Source organism: Micromys minutus (assembly GCF_963924665.1).
Source record: "Micromys minutus genome assembly, chromosome: 22".
NCBI lineage: Eukaryota > Metazoa > Chordata > Mammalia > Rodentia > Muridae > Micromys > Micromys minutus.
Genome location: NC_137957.1, coordinates 46,999,722 through 47,021,921, shown reverse-complemented (window position 1 = coordinate 47,021,921; position 22,200 = coordinate 46,999,722). Strand labels below are relative to the sequence as shown.

The following is a 22,200-nucleotide window of genomic DNA, read 5'->3' as shown; positions in this document are numbered from 1 at the left end:
GCAACCCTGAGAGAGACACTTGGCCCCTCCCACTCTGCTTCCTCTTGAGTACATTAGGGTCTTAGCATCTACACCAGGTGGTCGCTGTGAATGCAAACAGAAGTGAGTGACAGAACTTTGCAAACCGTGCACATGTGGAGAATTAGGAAGCATAAGATAAACAAGGCTCCAAAATGACAGTCTGAGTATGCTGATGGATACTGGGCACGCCCTCTGGTCTTCCAGGGGCCCCTTATCTCAGTTCCAGCCCAGCAGGTGTGCTCACTCCCCCCCTACCCAATGAGGGGAGATAAAAAGGCCTCGTTGAGTCCACAGAAACTCTAGGTTAAAGCAGCGCAGATAAAGTATTAGAATCAATAAATGTCACTGAGGGCAAAATGACTCTAGTCCTTCAATCGTAAATCCAGCCGCGACACCAGCAGCAGTGTATGCCTGGCTGGTGCTTAGTAGGCACTGAACCACTTCCCAGATGAAAGATTAGAACAGTGGTTCTCACATGATTCCTCCAGGGGTCAAACGACCCCTTCACAGGGGCCGCCCATCAGATATTTACATTACGGCACATAACAGAAGCAAAATTACAGTTATAAAGGAGCAAAGAAATAATGTGGTGGTTGGGGGTCACCACAACGAGAGGAACTGTATTAAATCTGTGGCATTAGTAAGGTTGAGAACCACTTTATTAGAAGGAACATCAGAGAAAACAAGACCACAAACAAGGAGTCCTAAGGGAAAGAACTGGATGAATGGTTACTTTCTTTATAATTCTACATCTTCATTCTGACTGAGTTAATCGACAGTTTGCCTAATGGCTGCCCTCCCCACCCCCATTCTACTTCATGGGGTTGAGCTGCTGCTCTCCGGCTGTGTCTCATAGAAACAGAGCATTTAAGGGCATTGACTATACGCCAGGTGTGGTGGTGCATGCAGGTGGATCTCCCTGAGTTCAAGGCCACTCTAGCCTACATAGCAAGTTCCAGGCTAGCTAGAGCTATACAGTGAGACCCTGTCTCAACACCCTTCTCCTCACAAAGACTATTAACTAAGTTGCAATGAACCCTTGTGATAAGCTGCCAACATGGCTCACGGCAGGGTGTGGGGATGGCGGGCTGAGTGGCCAGGGTTGCACTCAGTTCCAGGGTCTTCACCGTAGCATCTGGTCTGAGTTTTCCAGGCTGTGCAGTGAAGCAGTAAGTCTGCCCTCTTTGGCGATGTAGGAGGGATTACGTGAGATGGGGGTGGGCAGTGCTTAGCAGACGCCGGCACATGGCTCGCCCACTGAACAAAATCACAGGTAAGGACAGAGAACAATGCCTTGTCGCTTTTCCCCAAGGTACATGCAATATGGAGATATCAACCTAGGGGACTTAGAGGGCTGAGATCCATACTTGGCTGGGCTGTAAGGACTTTCAGCTTCAAAAAGCTTCTCTACCTTTACCTACCACACTCATGTGCTGTGACTCCAGATTAGTCTATAAATCCGCCCCCACTTCCCAAGTGTCTAGTTTAGAAACCCCAGCTGCTGTCCAGACGGCCTGAAGACATGGACTGTGCCGTGTGGAGCTTCTCTCAGCTCGAAGATCCAAGCTGCCATGCTGGCACGGTAGCTGGTTCTGAACTACGGGATGGTGTCATCTCTCACACAGAGAATAGGTACAAAGAAATAATGCCTGCTCCTCTTTTCTTCTTCTCAGACAGAAGCAAGTTCTGAAATACGGAGATTTTTCAGGGCTGAGAATTCAGAAACACAGAGGCAGAAGCCAGCCAGCCAATTAGGCCATGGCAAGCAAAAGGTTCGTGGTTTGGCCATTAACGAGGCCTCAAAGACTAGTTTGGCACTCCTCTAAGTGCTGGGGAGACAGTAGAGTGTTAAACAAATCTGTCTCACTGAGTGTGCACGCTGTAGCCACATTCATTCACTAAAAACATAATAGTTCGTGCCTAGTGTGTGCCACATGCTATAGTAGTGAGAGGAAGGTGGCCAGTAGATATTAACTACCAGTTTAAACTGGTAAGTGCTGTAATACTCTTGGGCACATGGTAAGCACTGTAGGCTGCGTGCTAAGTGTTTATAAACAAACGAGGTGGCCACACGGCCAAGCAAAGAAACTATATCTTTTAGAAAACCTTCCCAGTGCGGTACAGATGGCAAAAGACAGCGTCGAGACCAAACCCAGACTATCTGACCACAGACTGACGGTGGTAAAAACCAACCAGATAAGACAGTTCTTCGAATAAATAAGTTACTCGCCCTATGAGTCTTGATGGCCCCAAGTCCCAATTTGCTTACATCAGGGTCTGGGAATCAGGACTGATCCTGTCTGTTCAGCCACAAAACTTCCCTGCATGAAAAGCAAACCTCTCCAAGCTCCAGAGGCAAGCCAGTTTTTAGAGGCAGCCTTCTCAGAACCACAGATGCTGCCGCCGGCCCTGAGAAATGACAGCAAGCACGTTGACTTGCAAGGTTGAGAAGCGTCTGGCTGGACAGGGCTATTTTTGGTTCAGAGATGACTTTGATGAGTTCTGCCTCTGCTCCCTGGAATCAGAAGTGCCACCTGGGGCACAAGGATGTGGCACAGAAGGGGGCACATTCCTTCTCTGCATCGATGAAAAGCTGAATCCCTAAGGACCAGAGAGCACCTCCTACTTTGAAGCATCTAGCTATTTTGAAGCTACCAGCTCCGTTTAGTTCCAATAATGGGTCTCTTCCATTTCTTTATTCTTTTCCCCATTTGGAGCTCTGTCAAAGGGTTCCAAGCTCAGAATCTCCCTTGCTCCCCCAACCCTCTGGCCCAGTTGCTTCTGGGAGCCTTAGCACCATGCTCTGGGGTCCTCAGCTTAGGTCTCCAGAGCCTCTGGGATCATAGAGGCCAAGGCTTTCAAACTGAGCATCTGTACAAAAGCCCAGCAATGTCGAGACACGTGAGAGAGGAGTCAGCCTGTTCAGGGAGGGTACAGGGTGGGAGCTTCTTTACCTCTCCCCACACCCAAAGTCCTTTGTGGAGCTTGGGCGTGATGAAGCCTGTAGAGCAAGCTTCACAGGTGACAGGCAGAGCACACGTTCCCTCCATCCTCCGGGAAGCATGGTGAGCATCCTTTGGATCACAACAGGTGATGTGAGTGGGTGTGATGGGCACACAGCTTGTGCTTCTTCCTCAGGTCTGAAGGAGCCCGTAAGCACTGAGGCAGGAACACTCCCAGATTGTGTGATTGATACCTCAATGTCCCCTGCTGATAAGTGGCCTTTTGTTCTCCCAACCTTGTGTTGACCCATGGACTACCCAGGCTTCTCATGAGCTGTTCTCAATGCCTTCCCTCATTGGTTCCCCTTCTCTGCCCTACCTCACTCTAGGCAGAGCTTGTTGGTTCCTGGTCCTTTTTCTTCTACATTCTCTTCCATGCTGGCCTTACCTCACTTTGTGACTTTAAGAGACTTCTGTTTGAATCTCCTATGTATCCTACTCTCCCCTGAACACCATCTGTGAGTGTCTCTCAATGAAAGCATCTCCCTCTGAATGTCTGAAAAGTTGCCCATATCTAGCCCTAAAATAGGCTCTGTGGAAGATAGAAGCAGGGGCAGAGCAAAACAGGAAGGGACAAGGACCAGAGCCACTGAGGGGCAGAAACTCCCAGTTCCCCTCACCTTGTTGCTCTTTGAACACAGGTATCAGCATCTTATGGAGTCACATCTTTGCCACACCCTCACTGGGAGGCTTCCTGAGGGGCCTTTGCTGCCACCATGATCCAGGAAGAAAGGAAGCTGACAAGGATCAGTCTTTGAAAGTCCCATGCAGTAGCCATGGTCACCCCTGACTCAGCTCTCTTCCCAGGCACTTCCCTGACCTTGCTTTCTAATCCAGATGGTCTTATCCACATCAAACTCATGAGGCTCTGTGGACCTCACCTCAGTAGCCATCTTCACAGGCACATGTGCATAATAAACTAAGCCCACACTGACCTGCAAGAGGCAAGTCTGCCTTGGCTCATGTCGGGCCCCCTCATAGTCGGCAAGCCAAGCACCTAGAGGGTAAGGGCTGAGGGTCGAAAGAGTGAAAGGCTGGCTCTGCCTACCTGGCTCTCAGCAGTTGAACTTCCCAGAGACATCAAGGAAAAGAGAAGTGGTGAGTCATGCTTAGACGCCCTAAGTTCACCCCAACTACCTGGGTGGTACCATCTGCGGGATCAGGGACAAACAAGAAGACCTGCCACCCAACCTCTGCCTCTAAGGTAGTCACGGCTCTTGAAGGATTTCAGTTCCTGTCCCTGGCAGCCACCCCGACGGGCTCTCAAATACAAATGTGCCGAGAGAGGTTCGTTCCACTCCGTATCTGGCACACCAGATCTTCAGTGATAGCTTTAGCTGGCTCAGCAGACATCTACCAGGACTTCCGCAGACTCCCGTGCTCACATCCATTGAGGGATGGAAAGCAAGGTGAAGGATGTGGGTGGGAATGGAAAGTCATCCCCCCCCCCACACACACACCTGGATTATCCTGAATCACGGGCTTGGCTTCCTGGAAAGAGACAGTTGTCTCCTTCCCAGGTAAAGGAAAATTTGCTGTTGGTTTTTGCGACGCTACAGATCAACGGTACTATGTGTGTGAGGCAAATGCTCGACCACTGAGCTACACTCCCAGCCCAGAAAACAAGTTTATTGTGTTTCCCCACTAAGATATTAGGATTTACCTGATATATCAGTTAGTCTTGCTCTAACCAACACAGATATTGTTAGCAGAAGTGACGTGGTTAACATACACGACATTATTAGAAGGCAGAACACTGAAACCCCGTGTTATGCAGTGGCGCAACTGTCATGTATGGTAATTTAGACATCAGGACGAACGCCCAGTGAGTTGTGGCTCTGTGGAAAGAGGTCAGGGGAGATAACGGTAGAATGTGATGATTAGACCTAACCAGGTTTAACGATTATTAGCTGAAGCACAAATAAGCCAGTTTGCAAGTCAAATGAGAAAGGAATAGAGGCGAGGTGAAAAAGACAACAATTTCTAGAGCCTCAAACAATAAGATAAAGAATGAAGAAAACAACTCTGAGTGTGAACACCAACATTCTGGATGTCTGCTGGCTGTGCTCTGAGCATCCACTAAGGGTTCATGCCAGTTAAAATCTTGATCTTCCCAAGATGGCGTTTCTGAGAAGTGGGGCCTAGTTCAAGGGCTTGGAGTCACTGTGGGTGTGCCTTTGGAAGGTAGCTGACTGACTCTTTGGTAGGTGACCATAGAAGGGTTTTTAAAAGCCCAATTTTAGTTCCACTTCTCTGTCTATCCTTGGCTTCAAAGGTAACCCCACTCCAATAGGAACTTTAATCACTGGCATATGCTATTGCAATTTTCATAGAGTTCCTGACAGAAGAGAGGCAACACCAGTACTATGACCTCGCATGAGTTGGACAGACCTTTTTTTCTTCGTAAATTTAGTTGCCTCATGCATTTCAGCATAGTAACTCAAAGCTTACTAATACAGTGGCACAGATGACAATCCCGCTAAACTGCTCGGGCAAAATCGCTAAGCTTGGGTTTTAGAGGTCTTATTGTTAGAGACCTGAAATTAATCCTTGATGCTTAAAAGTTCAAGCCAAGGACGTAACTAGAAATGAGTTCGAGCCATTAAAGACACGGTGACTTGCAAGACCCACTTCGGGTGTGACCAGGAATAAAGGAGAAAGAAAATCCTCGTGCTGGATAGAGCAGGGAGTGGGGGAAACAATGGAACAGCAAGTTCTTCCCAGAGAGCAGAACTCAGGCCTAACCCAAACATGCCATTATGGTCACGCACACGGGGCTTGGTTGACACGCTCTCATAGCTTCGAAGGACTAGTGCCTGCCATGGTCTCTCTCACTAGTCCCTTTACTAAGAGGAAGTTTCCCCATGGCTGGCCTAGCCTGTCACAATATGGTCTGTGAATGCAGACAGGCAGGGAACTTGTCACTGGAAGGTGCCTAAGCCTTGAGTTGTCCCATTAAATGCAGCAAACGGGCCTGATCATCATTCAAAGTTCTCGAAGACAGAGTCAGGAGCAATGTTCAGAGAGAAGAGAGAATTATGTGAAGCCATGCATGTGGATGCTTGGTAACAAGGCACATGTGTCTGGTGATACAGGAACTGAGTGACTTGTCCTCATCAGCTTTCTTAAGACCCCCTCCTCTTGTCGGGCTTCCTCAGGGCGTTCAGGCTCCACACAGAAGATACACAAAGCAAAACTGGGAGTCAGGACTCTCCCCCTTTGGTGCTCCTAACTCCTCCCCCTCACATCTCACCCAATCAGAGGTTAAATGGACAAGAATGACTTTCTACTGAGACTTGAAAATTATCTTTTATAACAACTGATGTGACCATAACAATCACAACACGCGGAAGTCATAAAAGCGTGTCTGGCCTGTAGTGAGCACTGTGAGTGTAGATATCTGTGGTACAGATGAAAAACATGGGGCTGGCAGGGATGTGTGACCCCAGAGTCGATTCAGGCATATAGTTACCTCTCAGTGAATGGTAATCAGGCGATTTATACATGAGCTTGTTATCTGACTCGAGGTCGCATGTAACAACAGACTGAGAATTAGGAGTTCTCTTCCAGAGCAGGGACCATGGGCACCCCACCGGTGACCTCAGGCCTCCAGCTGACCCCTCACTGCTTTATGGGGTCATTATCATGATGATGTTTCATGAAGCACACATTTGCAAACACTCCAACAAGGAACTGACTCCGGCACAAAAAAAAGCAAATAACCCTCTACTGACCCAAATTCCAAAGAGACAGTTAATTAAAAAATGTACTCTGAGACCAAAGGCACCGCTCAGTGGGGCTCCTGAGACCGGTTTGCTGCCTCCCTGAAGACGCCTAGTTCCTCCTGAGACGGTACGTCCAGCAGAGCCACAACACAGCACGGAAGGGCACAACCAGACCCACGATGGGGAAACTGCTAAGCCAGCATTTAGTACAGACTCAGAGCCCACAGGACGACTAAAAAGCAAAGGGCCTGTGAGCCAACCAACCCACCGCACCAGCGTTGCTGACACAGGGCTCACGTTAATTAATATTTATAAAGTGACTGGGGAAGCTCTGTAAGGAAAGAGTCTATGCAGAACCCCAAAGCGTTGCTATCACCAGTTGCAACGATCTATCTGAAACCGAAGCTGTTATTAGGACGTGCCTATATGAGTCTGGCTCTGTCACAGAGCAGATCTGGTAATTGTCCTCCATGGTAGGTTTGCATTTCCTTCAGTTTATTTTAAATGCGTGTTATTCTCTTTTGTGTGGCCCTCATCATATGATCCTCAAACAAAATCCATCACAACAATTCACCTGCTAGAAGACAGAGGAACTGAGAGTGGAGACTCGATGTTTCTAAGCAGAAAATAATTCCCTGCTTTGGTCAAACTACACTGCCTCTTCTAGCCTTCCCTGCATTTTTCTGCACCCACAACAAAGGTTTATACTAGTATCCCCATGGATTTTTGTCAGAAGCATGCCTGCCCCCCCCCAAAAATATCCTACAATACAAAGAAATGCACAAAGCTAAATTTCATGCATTTGGGCAAAAACCAATAGATACTGCTATTAACATATGGGACATTTTTATCACTCAGTTTAGTGAAGGTGCACCTTCACTAAAGACATCTCTATATTATTATTATTAAAAATTGAAATAAAAGGATCTTTTTCTCTTAGGTCACAACAACCTTCTGGTGACTTAGGCCATGGAGTTGTGCTCACAGGTTAGTCCCTGAAGTAGATACACTGACTTATTTGATACACACACACACACACACACACACACACACACACACACACACACCCCGAAGTGTTGTGTCCCCCAGGTTCCCTTCACAGCAAACATAAGGGGACATTGATTTTGTGTGATAAAGAAGGGAGATACCATGATACCAGATTATCACCACAGTTGCCACCATCCTCTTAGCTCCTACCTGGCACCAGGCTGATGTCGTTAGGACAGAGAATCTCGTAAGTACAAACTTTGTTTTACAGCTGAGGGCTGTCTCTGGAACTCCCAAGAACAAACAAATTGGCAGCCTTGGAATCCAAATTCAAGAGCCGTGACTCTGTCTGATATCAAATCAACTGCCTGACAGAGGCTACGCTTGATGTCCAAAAAGCTGAGTGATCTGACAATATTCATTTAGTCAACAAGTAGTAGAAGGTATTTGCAGTGTGTCTGGCATTCAGAAGGGAAGCTTAGGAGGAAGACATGGGATGAACAGAGGTTGAGAAGGGGTCCATTCTCTTAAGGAGGAGAACAGATCACTGGTGAAGAAGAACTGAAGAGTGAAAACCAACCAGCTCTGAGGACATTCAAGATACAGTGACTAAGGCATGACAAAAGCCTTTGGCCTCTTCTTATTTTCAGTGTTAGCGGCATGAATCGAGTCAAATGTTCACACCCCACAAAAACTCCATCAGTCCTTTGGGGTCTCTTCTATGTTGCTTAGGCTTTTAAAACACCTAAAAATCAACACAAGAAAACCCAGGTCTGAAGAGTTGTATAGCACCACAAATGATGCTGAAACCAAAGCCCTAAAGCAGCTAAGACCCAAGTCCTGATCAGCTGATGCGGGCCCAAGCCCCGCCCAGCGGATGCTGGGATCCAAGTCCTGATCAGCTGATTGCTGGGCCCACGCTCCGCCCAGCGGATGCTGTGATCCAAGCCCCGCCCAGATAATGCTGGACCCAATATCTGCATGGTAGATGCTACCCCAACTGTGCTCTTTGTTTCCTGAACTCTGTCCGTCTAGTTTCATAATTTCCCAGCCTTGGCAGTTTAGTATCTAAACCTAGAGGAGACCAGCTGCAAAGATATGTGTGGGGCAAAGTCGAAAAACCTTTCGAAAGCAGATTCAAGTGCTGGCAAGATGGCTCAGGAGGTAGAGGCGCTTGACAGTAAACCTAAGGACCTGAGCTCGATCTGCAGAATCTACATGGTGGGAAAAGTGACGCCCCCGATGAGTGTCTTCTGACCTCCACCATTTTAGACTGCAAATTGCAACAAACTTGCCAGCCCCGGGTGTCCCCTCAGAATCTGCACCCAAGAGGGCTCCAAAGCCATTAGCCCTGGGTCAAACTGCTTCATTACAGCCTATACTTCCCTAGCCCAAGATGGGCCATAGAGCCTGGAGAGCAAGCAACGGGCCTTCAGTTCTTTCTTTCTATTCCCAGCCTTGGCCATCACGACAGCTTTCTTGGGTCCTTAGCATGACCTCTTATTCATTACCAAAACAGGGGGTGGGGTAGGATGTCAGATCTCAAACTCGGGAAGACGGTCCACGGAGGTGCCTATTTAATACGCCATAGTGGACCTGGCTGTCAGATTCTTTCAGCAGCTCTCAGTCCTTACCTTTACACGGCATGGCTGGCATACCCTGCCCCCACCCCAAACTTCTCCAGCCCTTTCCCCAGGCAGCAGGCTAAAGAGCATGGCACCCTTACTCCCACCTTACCCCTTCCTACTTCCATACCTTTTATAATAGATGGAGAAATGTTGGCACTCACCTCTCAGACCTGGCCTGCTACATCTGTCTAGGCATCTCTGCTAAGGGCAGCCTCAGTTCCTTTTTCCTCATTTGGTCTCCTGTTTCTCCCCTCCCCCTCTTGGCATGGGCTGGCTCAGGAGCATGCTCAGTCTAGGTTCTCCCAGATGTCTGTCTGATTATGCTCTACTTCTTACCTACAACAAACCTTCTCCTCTACCACACCTAGGAGCAGTCAGATCCTTCCTTTTCATCTCCTTTTACATTCACGCTGATCTCCACATGGGCACTTGTGCGTACACACACACACACACACACACACACACACACACTCAATTAATAATTAAAAATGAAATTTAAGAACCTCAAAAGGCAGTTGGCTTCTTTAAGGACACCACTGCAAAACAGAGTACAACAGCTTGTCCAACTCAACAGGCACCAGGCAAGTTCTAGCTAAGTGTTAGGTACTCCCTTTGGCTTGGAAGATGAAAAAACGTACGAAGTTAATACTGCCAACTCAGATCGTCAGGTGTAAAAGATGGACAGGGGCAAAAAGAACAGCAAGTTGTATGGGGTTGGTGCTCAGCTGTGTAGACAGGGCAGTAGGACGGCCTGAAGGGTTGAAAGTTACAGGCACAGTGGCTAGGAGTACGGGTGCCAAAGCAGGCCATCTTTGTTCAAACACACAATATAAAAACAAACGCCCTCCCCCCCCCCCAAAAAAAATAAAGCTCCACTTGTGCCTCCATTTCTTGCACTGCATAGTAGTAATTTGGGTTTTGGTTTGGTTTTTTTGTTGGTTGAGACATGGTCTCAAGTAGTCAAGAGTGGCTTCAAACTTGGCTACGTAGCCAAGGATGGCCTTGAACTTCCCATTTTTCTACCTCGACTTCTGCATGCTAGTACTACAAGATTGGGTTGTTTATTCAGTGCGAGGGACTGAACCTGGAGCTCTGTGCACTTTACCAACTGAGCCACCCCACCCCCGTCCTGGCAGTAGTGCTAGACAAAAGGCACTGAGTTTCGATGTGTAAAGTGATCCTGGGAACATGTTGGCTGCAATCCCCTCTTACCCAGTGTCTACTCCGTCCCTGGCATTTAAACTCTGTTCAATAAGTATTGAAGAACAAATGAATCCACAAATGAATAAATTAGTGATGTTACTGAGTGAAGAGAGGGAAAATCCATTATGGAAGGCGTGTGGTCCTCAGGAAGGCTTGCAGGTCACAAAGACTGCTGTGCGAAACAGTTGAAGAAGCGGGCATAAAGTTTAGTGTATGTTTGGATGCCTGAGACATTAATCACTCATTCCTTAGCTATCCTGTATGCACGCCCAGCCATTTTGAACAAGCCCGTGGAGAAATGAAGAGATCAGGATAAAATAACAGGAAAGGCTGAAGGAAGGGTCCTGAGCTCCAGTTGTGCTGTGTGCTGTGTGGAAGTCTGTGATGGCTTCAAGGCCCAACTACCACTCACTCATCCTGCCCGAAACCAGCCCTGTGGTTTACTCTCCCCTTAAATTAGCCTTACACCAAATGGGATAAACACAAGAGGCTAAAGATCCTAAAAACAAAACCTATTTGGAAAAAGATGGGCTACTAAGAGAGCGGTGGGAGGAGATGAGGGTATGCAGTGTATTAAACCGGTAGACGGGACCCAGAAAAGTCACCCCAAATCCCTCAGTTCAAGAGAATGCAGACTTGAGAGGGAACTGGATGCTGGTGTTGGCAGCCTAGAACTTCCTTGGGGTGGGGGAGGGGAGTGTGAATGCCTGTAGGAACCCCAGGAGGAAGATAAGGAGTTGTAGCTCGGGCTAAGGGGTGGCTGCAGTAGGGACACCGGGAGACTACATTAGGGAGAATATTAAGTCGGTCTGTGCTTTTGGGTTGAGCGCTTACTTCCAAACAAAGAACAATTCAAAACTCAGGGGTTTGCAGGTGGACCCCCCCATTCTGAATAAAAGCACACAGGATGCTTCATATTCTGTCACCACATGTTCTCAGTAAGATGTCCTGTATACTTGCCTGTGTCTGTTGGTACGCTCTGGGGGTTATGCATTAGGGCAACAGGGGAGATGGGAGGACGGGCTTTGTCAAAGAGATTGCAGAAGAGTCTCCAAGATCCAGGCTGACCCTAGTCCCTCCCCAAACACACACACACACACACACACACACACACACACACACACACACAAGCTTTGCTCTTTTTACCCCTCCCCCACAATGATCACATCCAGGTGAAGGAATTCCTTGAGAAAGTCCGTCAGGGTAAAATTACAAACGGTTAAAGCTGGAGCCTTATACCTCAGAAGCCTGCTGGCTTGCCTTCGCACACTCACAAAGCACTTGCACACACATGCGTGGGCACACCCACATGCACACTCTTGGCACCCCGGAGACCCAGCCAGGCCAGACGCATCTCTCCTTTGGCTTGCAGGAAACAGACAGGCTGCAACATGAATGAAATCTACCCAGAAAGGCTGCCTCTTCGCTCCGACCACGCAACCTCGAGCCAAACCGCCTGGAATACGTAACAAAGTTTTATTTCGCTGTTAAAGTCTCCAGTTACTCTTCTACCATTTCCTGTGGAAAATTGAAATTTTGAAATCTCTAGCTCAGTCTTTTGCAGACGGGGACCGTCAGTGCGAGCTCCGGAAAACAAGCGCCCCAGCACCACCCCCATTGGCAGCCAGGAACCTAGGTTCAAACCCACCCTGCGCCCTCCAGTGGGGTGCGATGAGGGGATTTTAGAGCTCCAGAAAATGGAAGCCCATAGCTGATAACCTGTTCCTCCAGCCCAGGTCCCTAGTGTCTCTCCTTCAGCCAAGTGACAGATGTAAATCGCCCGAGTCTGGAATCCTTGGCCTTGCCTGTCGCTATGCGACCCTGACCCTCCACACCCCGAACCCCCAAATCTGGGTTCAGGTGCTCAGAAACTGTTCAAGAAAACTTGGAGCTATGCATTGTCACGGCTCCACCACCACCACGTACATGTACACGTTCAGGCCCACCCAGCTCTATCGTTCCACCTTCGCCGCCGCCAGCCATGCCTTCTTAGCGCACCCACAGCGACCCCAGAGGGCCTGGGGCAAGCGAGAGAACTGCACCGCAGACAAGTGAACCCGCCTCCTTCAGATCTTAGCTCAACTCCTAGGCACTGGCTGGAATGTGGCCCCTTAAAGATCAAAAACCAGGGTTCTAGAAGATATGCCCGAGACCCAAACGTCTCAAGCCTGATCCGGGTAAAATAATATACTAAATTAAATGTAAAATAAAAGGGTGTTGGATTTTGCTCCCGTCCTGCGGGAGGCGCCCCCCCACCCCGCCTTGCACAAAGGGGGCGGAACCCTGCGTGCTCTAGGACCATTACTACCAGTTGTCAACCCCGCGGATCCCAAGCTCAGGAGTGAACCTACGGGTTCCTGGCTGTCTCCACTCCGGCCTCTACCTCTAAGCCCGTGGGGAGAGCGAGTGACCAGAGAGACGCGGGAGGGGGACAAAGAAGCAAACTTGAGTCCGGAGTTGACGGAGTTGGGAGGGAGAAGGAAGGCCACTTACCACTGGCATTCTTCCCACAGATGAGGTGCTGGTAGGGCTGCAAGAGCCCCCAGATTTCCGAGTCGTTGTTGACCGTGTGCTCCAGGGTCTCCACGGTGAATTTGGGCGCTTCGTGAAGCGTGTGGTGGTGGTGGTGGTGGTGGTTGGCGGCGGCGGCGGCGGCGGCGGCGGCGGCGGCGGTGGCTGTGGCTGTGGCTGGCGGGACTGCGGTCGCCGCCGTGGCTGGCGGGGCGCAACAACTACTGCCCCCGCTGGCGCTGCTGGCTGCGCTGCAAGGGCCACCGCTCGCCGCTCCCCCTCCCGGCGTCTCGCGCTCCTTATCCGCTGTAGGGGCACCTGGGCCTGAGCCGGGGCCTGGGCCAGAACCGGAGCTGGAGCCAGGTCCCGGACCGCTACAGCTACGAGGTAGCCCGGAGGCCAACACCCGTGTGTAGATGTCCCGGAAGAGACTCTCCATACAGGCCGTCAGGTAGATGGCGGCATGCTCGTGGATGCGCAGCGCCACGCGGCTGTCCACCATCCAGCGGTACACGCGGCCCACGGAGAAGGTGAGGCCGCAGCGCGCCGACTTGCCACGACCCAAGCGGTCGCCGCCAGCGCTGCTCATGTTGTAGAGAGACAGCGCGGCCAGCGCGGCAGCGGTGCAGTGTGCCGCCAGGCCCCAGGACAGCACGATCTCCATGGCACTCTGGATCTCGTACTTGGTGCACTTGGCGAAGCGCAGGCTCAGGCGCTGCGCCTCTTTAGCGATGCGCACCAGAGCTCGGCTTACCAGCATCGAGAGCTTGGCCAGCGCGTCCTTGGGCAGGCTGCCGGGAGCCGCCGGGCCTGCCCGGGGATCCCGCGAGCGCAGCAGCAGCAACTCCAGTTCCTGGAGGGTCCAGGGGACCTCGTCGAGGTCCGGCAGCAACCGCGAGCAGTGCTGACCGGCGCAGTCCAGCCCCTCGGAGTCTTCCACCAGGGCAGTGTTGACAGTGTCGAAGCTGTTGTGCCGGCTGTGCATGGAGTCAGCTAGAGGCGGCCAGCAGCTCCCGCCATACGGGGACGCCGGGTGCGAGTCAGAACAGCACAGAGACAAGTTGGAGGAGCGCACAGAGTCCGCCGCGCCACCATAACCCGAGTCCAGAGTCAGATCTTCCAGCGTTCGCACCACCGGCTTCTTACCTCTCCTGGCCATCGCTGCGCCACTTCATGCTGCAGCCGCCGTGGAGCCGAGGGGAAGGAAAGGCAAGGAGCAGTGAGCACCGGGGTCCTCGGGGACGGCGGTGCTCCTCGTCGCCTAGGCTCACTTTCCCACCTGGCGTGGCCAGCAAGTGTCACTACTTTCGCCTGCCTCCCCGAGCCGTCACCACTGGAAGATACACGGCGGAACCTGAAGTCATCTTCTGGTGTTGGGGCCAGAGCTAGGGCGCACTGAGCCGCGAGCCAGGCCGGGAAGGAAGCTCCCGCCAGGACCCGCGCCTTTCATCCAAAATAAAAGTGTCTGGTCCTCTCCTCCCTGGGACCAGACGGATGCAGAAGCCTCCGAGCGCCGGCCGCAGGGTCGATAGGACCTAGATCGCCCCAGATACGGCCGCCGCAGCTCGGCGGGCAGCGGGCTCCCCGGGCTCCGGGCCGCGGTTCTCTGAGCTCCCGCCCCGCACTAAAGCGCTGTAGCCAGGCGGCTGCAAAACCCTGCTGAGCCCCAGCAAACCAAGCAGTCAGAGGGCGGGCATATGCAAAGCAGGTCCGTAGAAGAGCCAATGGAATCTGGGGATGCTAATTACTTAGAATTTTTTCTTTTTAATTCCTCCCTTCCACGCGGCCCCGCCCCCCAGGCACGCCCCCCGGCCTTGACCAGGGCTGCAGCTAGGAGGGAGCCGCGGCCTAGGTGGAGGCGTGGAGGAGAGCAGCTATCCTGCAACTGTAGCTCCCCTGGTTCCCGATTTTGGACTATCGACAACATTTTCATTTATAGCGTTATTTGTTCCACTCTGCGGTTCACAGAGTGTTTGCCCGAGGGTCACTTTCTGTTTTGGTATTTTTTAGATTTCTCTTTTTCTCCCATCATCCCATACAAGAAGCACGTTTCTCCTCCTCCCTCTTCAGGCACCCTGAGTAATTCATGAGGGTTCCTCATTTCAGCCCGGGTTTGCTCCAGTGTGGAGGAAAATAAACCAGGAAAGTAGAGGGGGAAGGCTGATAAATACCACTGGGAAGCGAATCTCTCGTCATAAACCACCCGTCACTGGGACTTTCTAGGTTTGTTAGGCAGGCAGGAATCCGCACTCACCCTTAACTCCCAGGGTTTGCGGGGTGGGGGTGGGAGATTCCCAGCCACCCTGCGGTTCTGGTGAACAATCTTCTAGCCAGCTTAGTCCTAAATTTGTGCAGAGGGAGAATATTCTTTTCGATTAAAGAAAGATACAAAATATATGTGTGAGGTTGTTACATTTCTGTGCCTAATGGCATTCGTTGTCTTGGTTATTTGTCTGTCCCCGCCTACCTTAGGAGAAACCTTACAGTAGCTCTCTTACTCCATCTTGATCCTACCAGAAGCCCACCCAGATCTCCCAAAACTACTTCGGGTGTTCCCACTATCCCACTCTCTTCGATGGCTTCAAATTTCTGGGCCCTCGTCACTGTGGGTGGCTACCATCTATGTCTTTGTCTGGATCCCCCATTGGGCTGGGGAGTTTTGGTAAATGTTATGAGCCGATGAGAAAAGAATGTGCTTTGAGCTGTTGGTTTGATTGTTTAACAATGGCCGACAGAGATGGAAGAAGACTCTCAATATCACTGGTCATCAGGGGAAGTACAAATCAAAACCGTAACGAGCTGCCAGCTCATGCCTCTTAGGATGGCAATTATCAGAAAGTCAAAAGATTACAAGCATCAGCAAGGGTGTGGAGGAAAAAGAAGAGTGTATATACCTCATGGTGAGAATGAAAATTGATATAGCCATTATGGGAAATAATGCTAAAGGTCCTCAAAAATTACTAATTAGAAATACTATGTGATCCAATAACCCCACATCAGTATCTTTATCAAAAAGAAATAAAGTCACTATTTAAAAGATCTATTTACTGACCCCCCCATTCACTGAAACATAATTTGCAATAGCCAAGAGAGAATACTATTCAGACTCTGAAAAGAAGGAAATCTTGCCATTCATTAGAAATGACTAATCTGAACAGCATTGTCATGCTAAGAAGTATCTCACGAACATGTGACTCTAAAAGGAATCACACAGGAACAGCAGACTGGATGACAGACTTACAGTTACGGATGATTGAGTTCTACAGTTCTATTACATACATGGTGGTATCCACAGTGAGAATGTGATGTATAGGAAATTGTCTCTAACTGTTCTGTCAGGGGAAAAGGTCACGTGTATGGGTTGAGATGTATGCTAACCATCTTGATTATGGTAATTATTCACAATACATGCATTAAACACCACACAGTACACCTTAAATGCCTGTCACTTTTGTTTGTCACTCAAATCTCAGTAAAGATGGGAGCGGGGCAGCTGTGGATTACCTGCTCTTCCTCCCTCATATCCCATGTCATCCTAACACACATCCATAGCAACAGGTTCCCGTTCCTGTTTTCTAATATGAGAATCTTCCTAAAGCTTGGTTTTTATTATTGTCACACAAAACAAAGCCAAAAAAACCCCAAAACAAAAACGTGAGCTATTTAATTAATTAATTAATTTTGACTCCCAGGTACCTAAAGTTTCCATTCATTAGCTGGTATCCAGATGTCCCACACTATTCTCAAACTTCCTTTCTATAATTTCACACATACATACACACACACACACACACACACACACACACACACACTGAATGCTCTGGGTTCTAGGTCAGATTCTCCCTGCAGTCTGATACTCCAGTCAGCTTGCTGTCTCTTCCATTCCTTCCTACTCTCTTGTGCAGATGCTTGTCTGCCCTCTTCCCTCCCTAAAACCTGCTTTCCTCTCAGTCTGTGGGGCTTGGCCCCCTTTGAGAGCACTGCGATGTTTTTTTTTTTCCTTGCTCTCCATCCATGCAGGAGAAGGTACCCTGCCCCCCACACAGTGCAGTGCTTGTTCTAAAGCCCTTTTCATTTCTCTGCATGTTTTGTCCACCTCAAGCCTATATGCTGAGGTGCTGAGTGTGTTGAGGGTGTCTAGTGCTGGGTGGAGCACAGCGAGCAAGGACCTGAGGACACCTCATGTATGTGGAAGAAATTTGCATAAAGCAATGCATTGTACTGCACACTGATTCATTTGCTCTGTGGTGTGACATCGACCTGGTGCTGGCTGTCTCTGCCACTGTGCAGTCAGATGCCCCAAGCTCCTCTGCTCTGTCCATTTTCAAATGTGCATTTGACCCCTCCCCCTTCCAGGTGGCACACTCCTTAAGAGCTGGGACCTCATCTAATGGTGGCCAGTACTGATGACCATATCTCATAGCACCTTGGATAAATGAAAGCCTGACTTCAAATATTTCACGAAGGTAAAATCCTTTGTAATAACATCAAATGGCCAAGAAATGTGGTTTGAATATGCTTGGTCCAGGAAGTGGCACTATTAGGAGGTATGGCCTTGTTGGAGTGGGTGTGGCCTTGTTGGATGAAGTGTGTCACTGTGGAGGTGGGACTTTGAAGTCCGATAGTGCCCAAGCTCCACCCAGTGTGGAAGAGCCTCCTTCTGACTGCCTTCAGATCAAGATATACAATTCTCAGCTCCTCCAGCACCCAGACACTGCTATGCTCTTGCCATGATGATAATGGACTGAACCTCTGGAACTGTAAGCCAGCCCCCTAATTAAATGTTTGTTTTTATAAGAGTTGCCTGGGTCCTGGTGTCTCTTCACAGCAATGAAACCCTGACTAAGACAGTGAGTGACAGAATACACAGCCAAGAATAAGCACACCAGCAGAGTGATAAAGGTCCCACAGGATTAGAAAATTCACTCTACAAAAAGCAGAAAAGAGGACAAGGGAGAGGATGAAGAGGAGAAGGAGGATAAATAAATTGTTCAAAATCCTACTTGACAGAGATAACCAGTACTAACACTTTGTATTCCTTCTCTTTTAAGTTTTCCCTTGGCTGTTTTCTTCAGAAGGTGTATGTGTGTGTGTCTGTGTGTGAATATATCAACACAGTTGAGGTTTGTGTTAGTTACTTCTCTCTTGATGTAATAAAACATTATGACTAAGGCAGCTAATAGAAAAGTTTATTTGGGTTTACAGTTCCAGGTGTCTGAGTTCATGGTGGTGGAGCCAAGGCAGCGAACATCTGGAGCAGAAGCCGAGGGTTTACATCTTAATCACAAGCCCAAGTAGAGAGAGGGAAGTTGAAATGAAGAGTTAAGAGTCTTTAACTCTTAAATTAAGCTCATCTCCAGTGAGATACTTCCTCTAACAAGGCCACCTCCTCAGCATCCTCAGACCACACCACCAGCTTAATGGGACTGTAGGGGGAGGGAGACATATGGAGGGGGAATGATCATGTTTCATGTGAAAACATGTCCTGACATAGCACAGTACAGTCTACTCTGAATATACACAAAAAATTAAAACCTCAATGCTTGTTTTTACTTTGGTATATTGTTTTCCAACTTGGTTGCTTCTGCTTCTTCACTCAATGCTGTGAGAAATTTTGGGATGGGCCTTTTGCACCTATATAAGGCTTCAAAACATCTCTATATCTGTTATTGTTACATGTACTAAAGATTAAAAAGAAACAAAGTCATGACATCAGTGGGGTGAGTCGGCCTCCTGGAAACCGAGGATTTAGACGGTTTTGTGTTGGTTACTCTTCTCGTTGGTGAGACAAACACCTGACAATGAGGAAGGAAGGGCTCACCTTGTACCTCGAGGGGGAATTTCCATCTCGATGGGAAAATCATCAGTAAGAACATTTGGTCTCATTGCATCCAGTCTCAGGATGCAGAGAGACAAACAGCAGCTGAGTTTGTGCTCACTTCCCTGACAGATATAACCAAGACAGGAATCTTGCTGGATATGTGCCCTGACACAATACAGGGGGTCTCTTGTGGGGGGCGGGAGGGGCAGTGACTTGCTAATGTGCCTCAAACACTCACGCTGAGTGTTCCTTGCACATTTTTCAAAAGCAACATAAAATGCTTTAGGTAATTCTGTTTTAACATAATGTCTTAGGGTTTCTATTGCTGTGAAGAGACACCATGACCATGGCAACTCTTATAAAAATAACTTAAAAAAAAATCAATTGGGGCAGGCTTATAGTTTCAGAGTTTTAGTTTATTGTCATGGCTAGAAACAAAGCAGTATGCAGGCCGACATGGCGTTGGAGAAGGAGCTGAGTCTTTTATATCTTGATACCCAGGTAACAGAAGTAGACTGTTTACCAACCACACCGAGTGTAGCTTGAGCATAGAGGACCTTAAAGCCTGCCCCAACAATGATAGGATTTGTATCCTCCAACAAGGCCACACCTACCGCAGCAAGGCCACACCCACTCTAACAACGCCACACCCACTCCAACAATGACACACTCAGTCCAACAAGGCCACACCTACCGCAACAAGGCCACACCTACTGTAACAAGGCCACACCTACTGTAACAAGGCCACACCTATGGCAACAAGGCCACACCTCCTAATAGCACTACTCCCTATGGCCAAGCATTCACAGATGAATCTACGGGGACCATTCTTACTAAATCCATCACACACAGGATTTTGGAAAACAAAAGTCTTTCAGTAAAGCAAGTTGGAGTGAACATTAAGCAGTTGCAAAGAATCACAGTGTGTTTATTTCCACAGCCTATCGTGTGCAATATTTTAAGTATAGGCTTTGGAGAGTACACATAGTGTGGCTACGCATGTGACCTTACTTGCAGAAAAATGCTTGATGAAAAACGCATACATGCATGACTAAGGGCTTCCTTGAAAGTACAAAAATGCTAGCTACAAACAGGTTCATTGAGTTTTTAGTGGGCTTTTTTTTTTTTATTTAAAAAATTTGTGCAATATATTCTTATTATTTTCTTTCCCCTCCCCCAATTCCCCCCAGGAGTTTTACTTATTCTAGTCCTGTCTCTGGCTTTTTCTCTTTTAGATTTTTCTATTAAAAATAAGAAGTCTAGCCAGGTTTAGTGGCACACACCTTTAATCCCAGCACTCAGGAGGCAGAGGCAGATGGATCTCTATGAGTTCAATATCAGCCTGGTCTACTAGTGAGTTCTAGGCTAGCCAATCCTGTCTCAAAACAGAACAAAGCAAAACAGAAATCTGGACATTTTTACAATAAACAGGTACCATTTTTATCAGAGCCATAAAAGTACCTTCAATAGAAAATAAGAGTATTCTCTGCCCATGATTCCTGTAAATCTAATTACTGAGGAACTTCATCCTTCAGCAGTCTAGAATCAGAAAAGCCTGTTGACTATCTCAGCAGCCACCGCGCCAAGCAGCCTCGTTTCTGTGGCTCATCTCTCCAAGAATCTCCATGCACAACTGTACCAAGCAATGCCACTTGCGTTTAGAGCCTGGTTCTGGAGCTTACTCAAGCAGGGTATAGCCCAAGCAAGTTCCTCAGCCTCACCGTGCTTAACTGTGCCTTCCTTCTTCACCATTAATTGAGGCGAAAAGCACAGCGTTCCTTAAAAGCTCAGAAGCGAGGTTTAAAAGGAAGCATCAGGACTCTCAGATCTGACACTAGCTGCTGACTCAGCTCCTGCAGTCAGATGGAAGCCTGTGGGGATGTGGCCTTAAGCTCCACCCACCTCTGTTTTCTGCTGTGGCCGCCCACCGGTTGGTCCTGCCTAGCCTCTGAAGGGTTGGAGAAACTGGAAAAGGAAGTTCGCTGTTCACCAGATAGGCAAAGCAGAAGAGTGGAAGAGCCGGAATAAACCTTGAGCACAGGAAGATGAGCTATTCAGAGGTAATTGCAGTACTGTAAACCTTGTGTTTCTTTTATGGTGAGTCGCACTGCAACACCACCCGTTTTCAGAGGTGTTTCACCTGTGTTTTCCCAGCATTTCTGGTATCCTTACTATGCACGTAGTTCCTAGGAGACACGCCCCCCCCCCATGAACCTCATTTCCCCTCAGACGCTCCTCTGCTGGTAAGATCATCTTTCTAAACCAACTCTCATCACAAAGGAATAGTGCTAGTCTCTGTCCAACCTCATTATCTCCTGTTCAGGTTTCTCACTCACACTCAAAATCTAGCTAACCAGTCCTGTTCTGGCCTACGGATCTGGCTCCTCCGTTTGCACCATGTCTTTGAAACCTTGAACATGCACCTCCATGCCTTGGTAGTAATTGCTAGCTATAGGCAACATCAGCAGTAACCGCTACTGCTGTGGTTTTATTTTTGCATTTTTCTCTGTGCAACAAAACAGCGTTTATAAGTGTTAGACTCAAGGTCACAGAGATCCAGGTTTAAATACTGACAGTGTGTGGCTCCCCCCACCTCCCGTTGTATTTCTAACCTATGGATTTGTATTCACTAAATTTATATACATGTTTCTTTTGTGATATAGGAAGTTGGACGTAGGACCTTGGGCATGCTGACTGTGCAATATCTCCATCCCATCTGTTGATTTTTTTTTTTTTTTTTTTTTTTTTTTTTTTTTTTTTTTGGTTGGGAAGATCATAATGCCAGCCAGTCAGTTAGGATTGGGGGGAGAGGAGATAATGCATGTAAGAACTTAGGAAAATACCCTGAGCACTGAAAAGTTCCAACAACCATGGTGGACTGAATGAGAATTGTCCGTCAGGGGTCCATGTATCAGAACACTCGGTAACACCGTACGGGGAGCTTATGGAATGTTAAGTAATAGGGCCTTGATGGAGGAAGTATGTCAGTTGATGGGACTTGGTTTATAGTCTCACTCCTGTTCTATCCCTTCCCCCTCCACTTCCTGTGTGCATTTGAAATAAGACCACCTGTGCTTCTGAGGCCAACATGATGAACAGTGAGCCAAAAGCCTTCGTGTGTGTGTGTGTGTGTGTGTGTGTGTGTGTGTGTGTGTGCTTCTGAATGTCCCAGTGGAGACCAGAAGTCAACGTATTCTTCCCTAATTAGTCCACAGCTTATCTTTGAAACAGGATTTCTCACTGAATCTAGAAAACTGCCTATCTCTGCCCCGCAACACTGGAGTGGTGCGTGTGCACCAGTG

The 22,200-nt window shown here is 48.6% G+C and overlaps 1 protein-coding gene across 2 annotated transcripts in view; it reads right to left on the bottom strand.

The window, feature by feature from the left end:
* The window catches only part of ABTB3 (ankyrin repeat and BTB domain containing 3), a gene marked incomplete at both ends in the record, with an annotated part of 259,402 nt that extends 245,166 nt beyond the window's left edge, over positions 1-14,236 (bottom strand). For both annotated transcript variants that reach the window (XM_080935712.1, XM_080935713.1), the window contains one exon: positions 13,060-14,236. In XM_080935712.1, coding sequence (XP_080791838.1) covers positions 13,060-14,236 — 1,177 coding nt within the window. The remainder of the gene's footprint in view (positions 1-13,059) is intronic.
* Positions 14,237-22,200: the final 7,964 nt, after the last annotated feature.